General features: G+C 37.8%; 1 protein-coding gene across 18 annotated transcripts in view; it reads left to right on the top strand.

Moving 5' to 3' along the window:
- The window catches only part of DMD (dystrophin), a 1,295,019-nt gene that overhangs the window by 916,477 nt on the left and 366,362 nt on the right, over positions 1 to 12,180 (top strand). For 12 of the 18 annotated variants that reach the window (XM_078390471.1, XM_078390473.1, XM_078390477.1 and 9 more), the window contains one exon: positions 1,486 to 1,724. In XM_078390471.1, coding sequence (XP_078246597.1) covers positions 1,486 to 1,724 — 239 coding nt within the window. The remainder of the gene's footprint in view (positions 1 to 1,485; positions 1,725 to 12,180) is intronic. The other 6 variants (XM_078390476.1, XM_078390472.1, XM_078390475.1 and 3 more) reach the window with 1 other exon arrangement.

Below are 12,180 nucleotides of genomic sequence, written 5' to 3'. Positions count from 1 at the left end.
GTGTCTACTTTATCTGGAACTGAAAGTTGGATTTAGCCCATGAGCACTAGTCCAGAGATCCCAGAATATCCAAGACCTGTGTTATGTTCTGATTGTGAAAGTAGGGACATCTGAAATACATAAGCTTTGATTTTGGGTTGTTCTATTATAACTCTCCATTTTCCTTTTTGTAAAAGAAAGAAACCAGTATTCATTCCTTATCTGTCACCTGGAAGCCTATTCCTGTGAATTCACACATCTTCCATGCAAGATACTTGTATACTATATTAGTTTTAGACTTACCAAAGGGCAGATAACACTAAGTTGCAAACATGCGATGTCTTAGATATGATAAATATTACTCCCTGTTCTGTGGTTTATACAACAAAGAATATGAATAATGCCTGAGTTTCTCTATTCCAATTCCTTGAATCTGGGCAACTTGTTTTGTATATTACGCAAAGTGCTTCTTTCTTATGAAGATCTAACATATTAGTTATTGCATTATCTACCAGATGCATTCTATCTTTTCTTGGGAACTAACTGAAAAAGTTGGACTGTTGGACCATTTGCTTCTCATGCCTTGTTTCTCAGAAAATAAGGTATCTTGCCAGAGAGGAATTTGGCAAGATGTTGTGTCCCATTGAATCTGTACATGGCTTTCCATCTCAATTAATGTCCCACTAGAAGTTTCAAGTAGGAAAAGGGTTCTGGCTTTCTTCCAAATCTTTAACCGAGAGGTTAATGACTTAAAAATGAAAGAAAACATTTTGTTTATTATCTACTTAAGCTTACACCTAGATAGTTAAAAGTGGAAATTTCTTCAGCCAGTGGCAGTACATCCCATTGATTTTCAAGAAAGCTTAATTTGCTCTGTGAGATATGAGACCTTTGACTGTGAACCCAGTGTTAATGAATTGCAAATCCCAGAAACCCTGGACAGTATAGCTGGTGGTAAAGGCTTCTGGGAATTGCAGTCCAAGAACCCCTGGGTATCCAAGGTTGGGAACCACTGTAATAATAAAAGTAGTTGTTCTCAAATGATTTAATCTTGTCTAAAGTGGTGTGATCTTGTATAAGTAGCACAAGGGACTCAGAGAAAGTATGATGATAGTAGAGTAATGCTTGTAGAGTTCCACAAAGTATTTCAGCTAACAAACAGTTTGAAATATCCTGCAGATTTAGCTTCATTCTCCCTTGTGCTACAATATGGTTCCAAGATTAAGATAGGACTAGGCAGCTGTGGCTCTCCAGATATATTTGGACCATTGTTCCCATACTGCCTTATCACTGGCTATGGACTGATGGGAGTTGTAGGCCAGAAAACTTCTGAAAACCCACATTTATGCATCCTTTATTTAAAGTGTACCTGTCTCCATAGTTGATATGGACATTGCAAATAAAGTTGCCAAACTAATTGATAATTAAGAAATGAAATGACTGAATTAAATTATTGGTCTTAGTATTTTTATTCAATAATGCCATAGCATCTTTCCCCCTTTTCAGTAGCTTCGCCTGACCAAACTGTTACTGTGGTTACGCAAACTCTGGTAACCAAGGAAACCACCATCTCCAAACAAGAAATGCCATCATCTTTGCTCCTGGAGGTGCCAGCCCTGGCTGAATTCAATAAAGCATGGGCAGATCTAACTGACTGGCTTTCTCTATTGGATCGGGTGATAAAATCCCAAATAGTGACTGTGGGAGACCTTGATGAAATCAATGACATGCTCATCAAACAAAAGGTATGTAAAAAGAAAAATTGAAACAAATGTATGTGAATTATGTAGATACTGATTTTTCTTAATATCAAAATAGCTGTTAGAAATATGAAAATGTCAGAATGAAACCCCCCAGAATGCATGTGCATTCTTCCACAAATAGATTGTAATCTGTTTCTTACCACACCAATTTTTAGAAGTATGTCAGCATTGGGCATTTCTTAAATTTTTAGTATAGGAAAAGAGGGGGAAGTGGGACCGGCCAATGTATTGTTTTTACTGTGAACCAATTACTATTTTACTTAGATGGGAAGATATGACATTTCAAAGGGCAATAAATAGGTTGGGTAATATATGCTGCAAGCAGAATAAGCTAACATCTTACCTCTTTATGTTGGAATATTTGTCTAAGAAGTTTCTAAGAAGCTTGTATCCTGCTGTCATCCTATTATGAAAAGCTTTTCAATCCCCTTAAAGAAAAGAGCATCTAATTAATGCAAGTGTTTTGTCAGCAAACTCTTTAAGTGCCTCTTATCTTTGAAAACACACAAAGATATGGAAATCTATATGCACGGACAAAAACAAAACTTTAACTTCAGCAACTCTGGTGCAATAAAAAGTAATTTGCTTATTATGGAGCCTGAAAGCAATTACCTGCCTCCCAGATTTAACAGTGTTCAGTATAAAGATCCAGCTTGCATGTGCAGAACTGTAAGTGCTACACTTCCATTCTACTTGATCCTTTGTGGACTTAACAGAGGTTCACTTTGTGATTCAGTTTTGTTTATGTCTCATTCTAATCCAACAGCTGTTTACTGTATATGATTTGGAACATGTTAAAGTGGTTTTCTGCCTTCTAATTATATTTGTAATGGAAGATAAGTATCATCAATTATTTTTAATTAAGAGCTAGATCTTACCTGTCTGAAAAATCACGACAATCCAAGGTTGTTCCATGCGTTAGCATCTCAAGAATTAGATTCGCCAAGTGTGACTGTGGTTACTTTTGCAATATAGCATTAAACCATGACTGCAGCCCAAAAGCAGACAAACCAGTGCTGGTGGAAGGTCAATAATGCTGTTGTGATATATACCTATTAATAAGCCATTTTGTATTTTATTTTGTCATAGGTAGGTGCAAAATCAGTGGTTGAATGACTAGAATGGGGAAGGTGGTGTGGAAGCCCATGTTTAAAACTTAATCAGGTAGAAAAAACATCACTACTATAGAATCAGTGTCACTTCCAAGAGAAAAGCAAGAAAGTCAGTATGTAGCTCAACCACATCAAGTACTGTATATATTGTTTACAAGAAGGTTAAGTGTTGGATAATATATATAATCTGGTGGAAATCCTGTTGCTTACTGTAATAGGTTGCATTATTGTAGGCCCATTGAATCAGTGGTGATTTGGTGAGTCAGCTGCTCCATAGGTTCCTTTGACTGAAATGGGCTTACTCTAGTTGTGACTTTAGCATAGTTTTAACAGGGTGACACCAATGACTGATTGTTATCTATGGAGCATTCTGTGTTTTCATTATCATTGATTTCTACCTTGTTTATCCTTCACTGGTGTACCAATATATGCTTGATGAACAGAATAAGTGAATAAATGAAAATGCCTGTTACTTCACTTGGGACAAAGTTGATAAAGTAGGTTTTCACTTAGGAAAGACTATACCAATTGCTTCCTTAGACTTTAGCTGTATTTGTGTCTCACTGCAGAAAGTAGATTTGAAGACTACTGAAAATATAAATGTAATGACTGAAATAAGAACTTTACCTCTTGGGTAAATTGTGGTGCCAGCTAACTGAACCTGATGGGAAATGAATGAGACTTTGATGTATTTAACCAAGTTTTGCAATGTGGATAGGAAACAGTGCATGGTAGTTGCAATGAGCACACTCTTTGTGCTCCATTCCTCCCTACATACACCGTCAATAAAGCCCTTCAGGATCTTTTATAGTCTGCTTTCTTAATGCTTCCTTTAGCCCTTCTAATGATAATGATGGAAAAATGCAGTATTATCTTCTGTGGAGCATTCAAAAGAAAACTAAGATGCATTAATTTCAACTATCTCATTGCCTCTAGAGGGAGTTAAGAGAATACCTATCAGATTTTCAGATGACCCAAAACTGGGTGGAATAGCTAATAATTTGGAAGACAGAAATAGATTTCAAAAAAGTTCTTGATAGGCTGAAGCACAGGGCAAAAAACAACTGAATGAATTTTAACAAAGATAAATGCGAAGTTCCACACCTGGGGGGGGGGGGAGCCAAATATTTATTTGTTTGTTTGTTTGTTTGGCTTTTATACCGCTCATCTAGATAAATCTACTCTGGGTGGTTTACAGTCCAAAAAGCAATGGAATTAAAAACATCAATAATAATAATAATAATAATAATAATAATAATAATAATAATAATAATAATAATAATAATAATAATAATAATAATAATAATAATGATGATGATGATGATGATGATGATGATGATGATGATGATGATGATGATGATGATGATGATGATGATGATGATGATGATGATGATGATGTCAGGAGGGAAGGCCTGACTGAAGAGCCAGGTCTTCAGGATATTCTTAAAAATTCCCAGCGAGGAAGCCAGGTAAATCTCAGGGGGAAGGATGTTCGAAAGGTGAGGGACCACCACCAAGAAGACCCAGTTTCTAATTTTTTCCTTCCGGATTTCTCTTGGAGTTAAGCCCCTCAGCCACCCAGCCTGGCTAGAACAAGGAACATGGGTAGAACTAGATGGAAGAAGGTGCTCTGACAGGTCACAAGATGGGAGATATTTGGCTCAGTAATACTGCGCATGAGAAGGATGTTTGAATTGTTGTAGACCATAGGCAGAGTTGAAACCTATGTGTGATGTGACTGCAAAAAAGGCAAGTACTATTTTAGGCTGCATTAACAGTCTCTGGATCTCATGTAGTCCCTAAATCCCCTGAAATACTAGTCCTCCACAATTTAGCACTGTTAGGCCTCATCCAGAGCCATGTGCCCAGTTCTGGACACCACACTTCAAGAAGGATGCTGACAAACTGGAACAAGTTCAGGGGAGGGCAACAAGGATGATCAGGGAACTGGAAACCAAGCTATATGAAGAATGACTGAAAGAACTGGCCATGTTTAGCCTTGGGGGCAGGGGGAAAGACTGAGGAGAGATATTGTATTTTTTCAAATTCTTGAAAGATTGTCCTACAGAGGAGGGACATGATTTGTTCTCAATCACCCTAGAGTGCAGGACAGAGAACAATGGGCTAAAGTCACAGGAAGCCAAAGTTTGGCTGAATATCAAGAAAAACTTCCTAACTGTTAGAGCAGTATGACAATGAACCCAAGTACCTCTGGAGGTGTTGAGTGCTGCAAATCTGGAGGCATTCAAGAGAAAATTAGACAACCATCTGCCAGATCTACTTTGATTTGGATTCCTGAGCTGAGGAGAGGTTTGGACTCAATGACCTTATAGGTACCTTCCATCAATTATTCCACGGTTCTATGATTTTATGATTGCTCCTCATAACTGTAGCCTGTTGCTCCAGGTATCAGAACTTGACTTTCCTTCAACTTGGAAAGACAATCACTGTACATATCTCTTGTATCTCATGATTCATTGGAGACGTTGAAATATAAATTTGAGAAGGCTTTCAAAGGCCTAGGAGGTGATTCCACAAGTTTTCCATTTTTGTATCCTCTTCTTATTCCCCCTCTGTAGAGGAATGGAGGGAGAGAATCATGAAAGCAGAAGATTAGACTTTACTAGATGAGGTACTTGTTTAAGATTTGGTTGCTGCATTCATGTTACTGGTATCCCCTCCCCATTCACACAACATTCCTCTTTCCTCACTTCATAGTGTGCTTTTCTTTATGACTCCCCATTCCTTTTCAAACTCCCTTAAAGGAGATGTATTGGTTGTATTGCTTTATGGACAGAGGGCTTAGCTCTATGGCACATCTAGGTTAACCTGAGTCAAGTACATGCGAGAGAGCTCTGATAGCTAGTGTTTGGGAAGCCAGTTGCAGGGAAAGTTGTTCTTTTGCTTTTGGTTTCTTCTGAACTCTGTGTGTCTTGCTTTCTTCTAAGCCTCACAAAGATTAAAAGGTGCAAGGGATTGATTAACTGAGTGGGTCCCAGTGGGTCCGAATGGAGATTGCAAACATGGTTGTGGAATGAGAGCATCACCACTGAAATTCACAGTAAGGTGATTGTGCTGTGATTCTTTCATAATGAAACTGATGAATGGCTCTCTTGTTTGGCTGCTATGGGTGGTAAGGGAATCTGGTAAGGATGCAAGTCTTTTAAAATCTCATAATCATCTGGGACTAAGTGACAACAAAGGCAGTGCTTCATATGGAAGACCTCTTTGTTTCTTGTATAGTCCTGCATCTTCACTCATGGCTTCTACAAAGAATTAAAGTGAATAGTAACATATTTACACAAGCCCCACCAAGGAATAGAAGGCTAGGAGAAATGTAAGAACAGTTGCGTGAGTATGTTGTGTGAAGGAGGTCTCAGGATCAGTTTCCCAGACCTCCAGGTAACTCCAGGAAACATGGGTATCAGGATCCCAAGACAGCCACTGCTAGTCACTGTGGACATTCAGTTGAATAATTCATTTCACTTTCTGTGTGTCCTCCTTAAACTCACCTTTCATTCCATGAGGAACAAAGGAGAAATGAAATATTTTTCCCTCTACTTCTTTTCCTAAACCCATTTCTATAGCTGTATCTGATTATATCTACTGCTACATAACATCAAGAGATGTTGACAGAGATCATATACATTTTGTAGCTCTGGTTCTGTCAGTATATCTTTTATAGAACAGATTATTATATAACTCTCAATTCCAAAATGAGCAGAAATGCCTACTTTTGTGTGCTTCAAATGTACAAGAAAGAAACTGTCAAAAACGAGATAAAAATCGCCTTGGCTGCTAATACTTAGTCTAAATCCTATGAAGTAGAGCTATCAATGTTGATTTCATGAAATCTACCTTTTAGATTAGTCTGATTTCATTCTCTCATGCAGTTTGACTATACTGGGGTTCTACTTTTTGTAATTTGAGGAGAAATAAAGCCTGTGGCGTCTTACTTCCTGATAAATATAATATTAACGATAAACTAGATGAGCATTCCCAATGGGAATGAGAAACTGTATTGAAGTGTGAACCTTTTATTATTGCAAACCTGTTTACACTTCAGTGAATAATTTTAACAGCTTGTATTTTTCCCCACCTCTACAGATTGCCTTCTCAAATTAGATTGACAGTGTGCTTGTAGGTAAATGTAGCACTGCTTTGGCTTTCATCCAGAGCAATATTGTTTCTTAAAACAATTACCTCTTTGAATAGATTGCTGAAGTCCCTATTATTAAAATGTTTGCTTTTGCCATATCGAGAAAAGGAGAGGATTTTGAAAAAGACAATATTTTCTTTCTAAAAGGTGGAGAGAATATTGTCATATGACATGGGTTCCAAACATTCAAATCCAAATTAGTAATAATGTTCCTGAGAATGTCTTTTTCTTAGCTATAGAAGGTTTAGATTATGTACCCCTAGGGTTTATGAGACCTAGGAACAAAGTACTAAAACAAAACTAAAAATTGTCCAGGTAGTTGAGAAGCCGAACTGAATTACACAACAACGCTCTGAGGAGAGTCATATAAATGACTTCTGTTTTTCAGTTTCATATGGAGCAAAATGTTTAGCATATTTCACTGTATCTGAAGAATAACTAACTTCCCGTAGTGTTTTTTTGCAGGCTTTTTGGGGAGGAGGACAGAGAAATCCATTTTGTTTATTGGAAATAAATTGTTCACAATAATCAATAAAACATGAAGTAGAATTGCCATGTTTTTAACAATCTTCTAACAATGGGAAAAAAAGTTTACTTCTCTTCCTCCTTGCTTGCAAAAACATCTCTGTGGTCTATGTGCTTCTTAATTTTCTTTCTGTTCTGGAATTAGAACAAGTAATTGAATAGGCTGCTTTCCATGTAATGCACAAAAGCAGAAAATCCTAGTTCAACTGTAATCATTGAATGCAAATCAAAACTACAAGGAAAAAATTAAATGCTTTTTTCATTTCCTAAGATGTTGGTGGTATTATGGGGAGCAGTAAATAAAAGAAATACTCAGAGGAAGAAAAGATATTAGTAATAAGAAAATATTACTAACTTAGCATTTTCTAATAAAACAGCTTTAGAGAAAGGTCTTTAATGTGCAGAACATTTAGAATTTCATATTTAAAAGAAATAAGAACTCATGTGGAATGTTGCTTCTTTGTAGCTGAGAGCTGCAAAATCCTCATTTTTCAAAAGCACTGACAAGACTTTTACAGATACCCGTATGAAAGAATCTTACAGCTGTCTTAGAACTGGAAATACTCAGGGCTAAGTTAGTCAGTATGTTAAATGTGGAGTAGTATCCAATCCCTGTGTTGAAAAGAGAGCAGGTATGGAGGTGAGCAGAATTGGGGCACACAGGAAGGTGACTTTAGTACTATCACCAGCACATGCTGTGATTCTGATTATAGTCACATGCCTCTCCTCAGTGCTACTGGTTCCAGAAATATCACTACCATTGTTTTCCATGGAACCTTCTTGGGTTAAATGGGGTGTTACAGTTTAAGGGGAGCATGCTCTATGGCACTGGTTCTTAACCTTGGGTTACTCAGGAGTTTTGGACTGCAACTCCCAGAAGCCTTCACCACCAACTGCTGGCTGGGGTTTCTGGGAGTTTCAATTCAAAAACATCCGAGTAACAAAGGTTAAGAACCACTGCTCTATGGTGCCATCGTGTAAAGTAGGGGTAGGACCAGGGCATGAAGGTTACATTGACAATACCACAGACTAGTAGAGGAACCACAGAAAGGACATTTCCCCATTTAAAAGGGCCAAAATGAACTGGTCAATTTTGAAACATTCACCTTCTTTGGATGTCAGTGAATACTCCCAGGAGGCATTTGAGTATGTGAATTGGTTCCCAGACAAAGGGTGCTGAGAACACACCTCGTCTGGGAACAAAGTGCCTTGCTGAAAGTTAAAACGGAAGATAAAATGGAAATGCTTTGCTACGGTTAAAATGGGTTATTTTGGGTAGCTACTGCACCACCAAATTTGAGTGTCATTGCACAAATGGCAGTAGTAGCATAGCGGCAGTGACAGAAGCTTCTGGGGACTGCAGAAGTGCCCAGGGGCTCCCAAATTGGCCATAGGAAATTGTTTATGTCCTTATTTTCTGCTGCTGCCTGCAGCCTTTTTTAAAAAAAAAATTGGAAAAGTGTATCGAACACAGCCACAAATTAACATATGATCTCTCTTGACCCTGAAAATAGGTTCTGTTCTTAGGGTCATATTGCATCTGAAGGCTTGTAAAGTAAGAGGCATCACTTAATCTAAAGCCCCCGATCGTACGGGTTATATTGGGTCCTATTGAGGAGAAAGGTGATATATATTTGAGGAGAAATGTGTTTATATATATTGAAAAGCAGTATACCAGCAATCAGATGTCCCATATAATTGTGCCCAAAGTGGCCCACAACATATGTACTGTAATGGCATGAAAATAAACATAGTAATTGAAACAACTATAGATATAATTAAAAATAGCCATTGTATCAATATGTAAATGCTGAAGTGTAAAATATTAATAAAATGCAAATAAACTAATATAAGTCAGCATTCTAAAAGTAAATGGGGAGAGAATAAGCTCTAACAGAAGCAAGAATATACTGTATAATGGATGGATTCACATTGCACAGTTCTCTGTGCATATAGGTGATGATCAGTCACTGCTGATTAAAGGCTTCTTGTGGTTATTTCGGGGTGCAAATGGCTTTGTTGTAATGTGTGTAAGTCACATGCATCCCACAATCAGTGTCAGTTTTCATTTAATCAGCTTCTACTTGCTATTGATGATGACACCATATCCATGGTGCATGCAGAGCTGCACCTCACAACAGGTCCATAGGTCCTAATACAGGAATCTATTGCAAGTCTGCATAATTAATCTACAAAGACTGATTGACAGCCAGTCATCTTTGTAGCAGTGAAATTTTTGGTGCCTTTAGGAAGTGACTGATCAGAGCCTTTCAATTTATTTTGGCACAATTAGGAAGCCATGCTTCCTGTCTCAGCTATCTTAGGACTGCCTCTTGTGGCTAATATACGTGGTCAAAGGTTTTAGAATTGAAGGCTTTAAAAATGAGCAAACAAAGCACCCCTCCTAATAAAGATAAAAAGTAAAACTTTAAACAAAAAATGTTGTGGTGTGTGGAAGAACCAAGCAGACCACACAGAGTTTGCAACTCCCACACATCTCCTGGAACTAGAAAAGCCAGCCAGCAATGTTGGTGCCCACCCTTCATCTGAGATTTTTTTAATTCATAATGGTAGATGAAAATACAGATGTTGCTGTTCCCTTCCAAAGCAAAAAGCAAAGCAAAGTATGCTGCTTATATAGTGCCCCATAGCACTTCAAGCACTCTCTGGGCAGTTTACAAGTTAATTATGCAAGGTACACCCCCCCCCCGCGAGCTGGGCGGAAGGAGAGGAGACTGAATCAACCTTGAGCCGGCTACCTGGGATTGAACCCCAGGTCATGAGCACAGTTTTGACTGCCGTACAGTAGTTTAACCACTGCACCACAAGGTTCTTCCACCTGTCTGTTAAGGAATGCTAACTTCCATCTTATCATTTATTAACTCCTGTCTAATTTACTTCTGCACACTAAAATATTCCATTTGTCTGTAGCACAGTATTGATGCAATAAAAGAATATGCATGCTATTGTCAACTTATATTTATGCAGACCAAAGATGAGGGTTTTTGAAATAATATATAGCTTGCAGAAATGTATTTTAAAGTCTAGTCTAAATAGAAGAAAATAGGATATTTTAAATCCGTTTTCGGAGACAGGATTATTTCTAAATCCCTGAGCAGGAACAGATAATAAAGCCAGGAGATTCCCCCAAGGTGAAAACATAGATGAACTGATTCTTTACTCAGGAGAGAACAGAAGAGAAAATTGTTTAAAATTTACCCTTTCTCTCCGCTAAAGATTGCCTCATAACAAAGGTATAAATAATCTAGTTTTATGAAGCAGGGATACTAAGCTTTTCTCTGATGTCAGCTCCTATAAAATCACTTTAAAAATCTGTCAGAAACATAATCAGAAATGCCCTTTGATCTAGTTTGATGCTTCACGCCTGTTCCCATTTGATATAAAAATGCACTTGGTGCAATAAGAGTAAACCAAAAAGGGACCATATTTCAAAATAATTCCTGAGAGCTCACAACTTCTCTTTATACCTTTGAAAAATCAGCTCAGCATCTTTCACAATTTTTCCCTAATTACTGGAAAAAAGGAATGGTAAGATCTTCTATATAGTTTTATGACTACTGATGCCAGCAATTAAACCTGTCAGGGCACTGACATTCTAAACTTTTCCCAATTAAAGTTATTAGAGTTGTTCTTTTTTTTCCAGTACAGTGGGATTGAGTTCAATTGCAATGCTTGTTTTGTTGGCAAGGCGAGGTCAATCCAGAATTAACAGATTTATGTTGATTCTTTTGTAAGTTTTGATAAGCCTATTTTGTTCTATTTTGTTATTTTTATTATATTTATTTTTATAAATTATATATTTATTATTTTGTTATTTTTGATAGTCTTGCAGTGGTTCCCCCCCCCTCGCGGGAGCATGGTAATATGGATTATCTTTAATTGAAATACTGTAAAATTCATATAAACAGATAAATCCAGAAAGTTCAAACATACAGGCTATACAGTGGTGCCTCACATAGCGACGTTAATCTGTGCAGCAAAAATCGCTGCTAAGCGATTTCATCGCTAGGCGATTTTTAAAAGCCCATAGAAACGCATTAAAACCTGTTTAATGCATTCCTATGGGCAAAAAACTGACCTTAAAGCGAAGATCCTCCATACGGCAGCCATTTTCGCTACCTCTAAAGCGAGGAATTGGTGCGAAAACACAGCGGCCAGCCTTTTTTTTAACCCGGTGACCATTTTGGAACCGCCGATCAGCTGTTAAAAATCATCGCTTTGCGATGATCAGTATGCAAAACAGGGAACCAATCATCACAAAGCAAAAAAACCGCATAGGAAACATTGCAATGCGATCGCTTTTGCGATCGCAAAAAGTTTGCCGCTATGCGGTTTCATTGCTAAACGGAGCGCCCATTAAGCGAGGCACCACTGTATTTGAGATTCTTTTTTACATCGTCCAGCTACTATCATGGAGGACTTGTAACATGGCTTACCAAGATTCTGTGTCTTTCAGGCCATGACCAGAGGCCCATAGGAACCTAATCTTCTCATGAAGCAACATACTATGAAGCATACCATATAGTGTGGACAAACCATTTGCTTTCCTGAAACATTTTAGTATATGCTAAGTAGACAGTAAAACAGACGCTACTGAAGAGCTACCACACTTGCATGAACT

The sequence above is a fragment of the Pogona vitticeps genome, chromosome 3 (assembly GCF_051106095.1).
Source record: "Pogona vitticeps strain Pit_001003342236 chromosome 3, PviZW2.1, whole genome shotgun sequence".
NCBI classification, from domain to species: domain Eukaryota; kingdom Metazoa; phylum Chordata; class Lepidosauria; order Squamata; family Agamidae; genus Pogona; species Pogona vitticeps.
The sequence above is the reverse complement of the archived record's forward strand: the minus strand, read 5'-3'. Positions and strand labels throughout refer to the sequence as shown.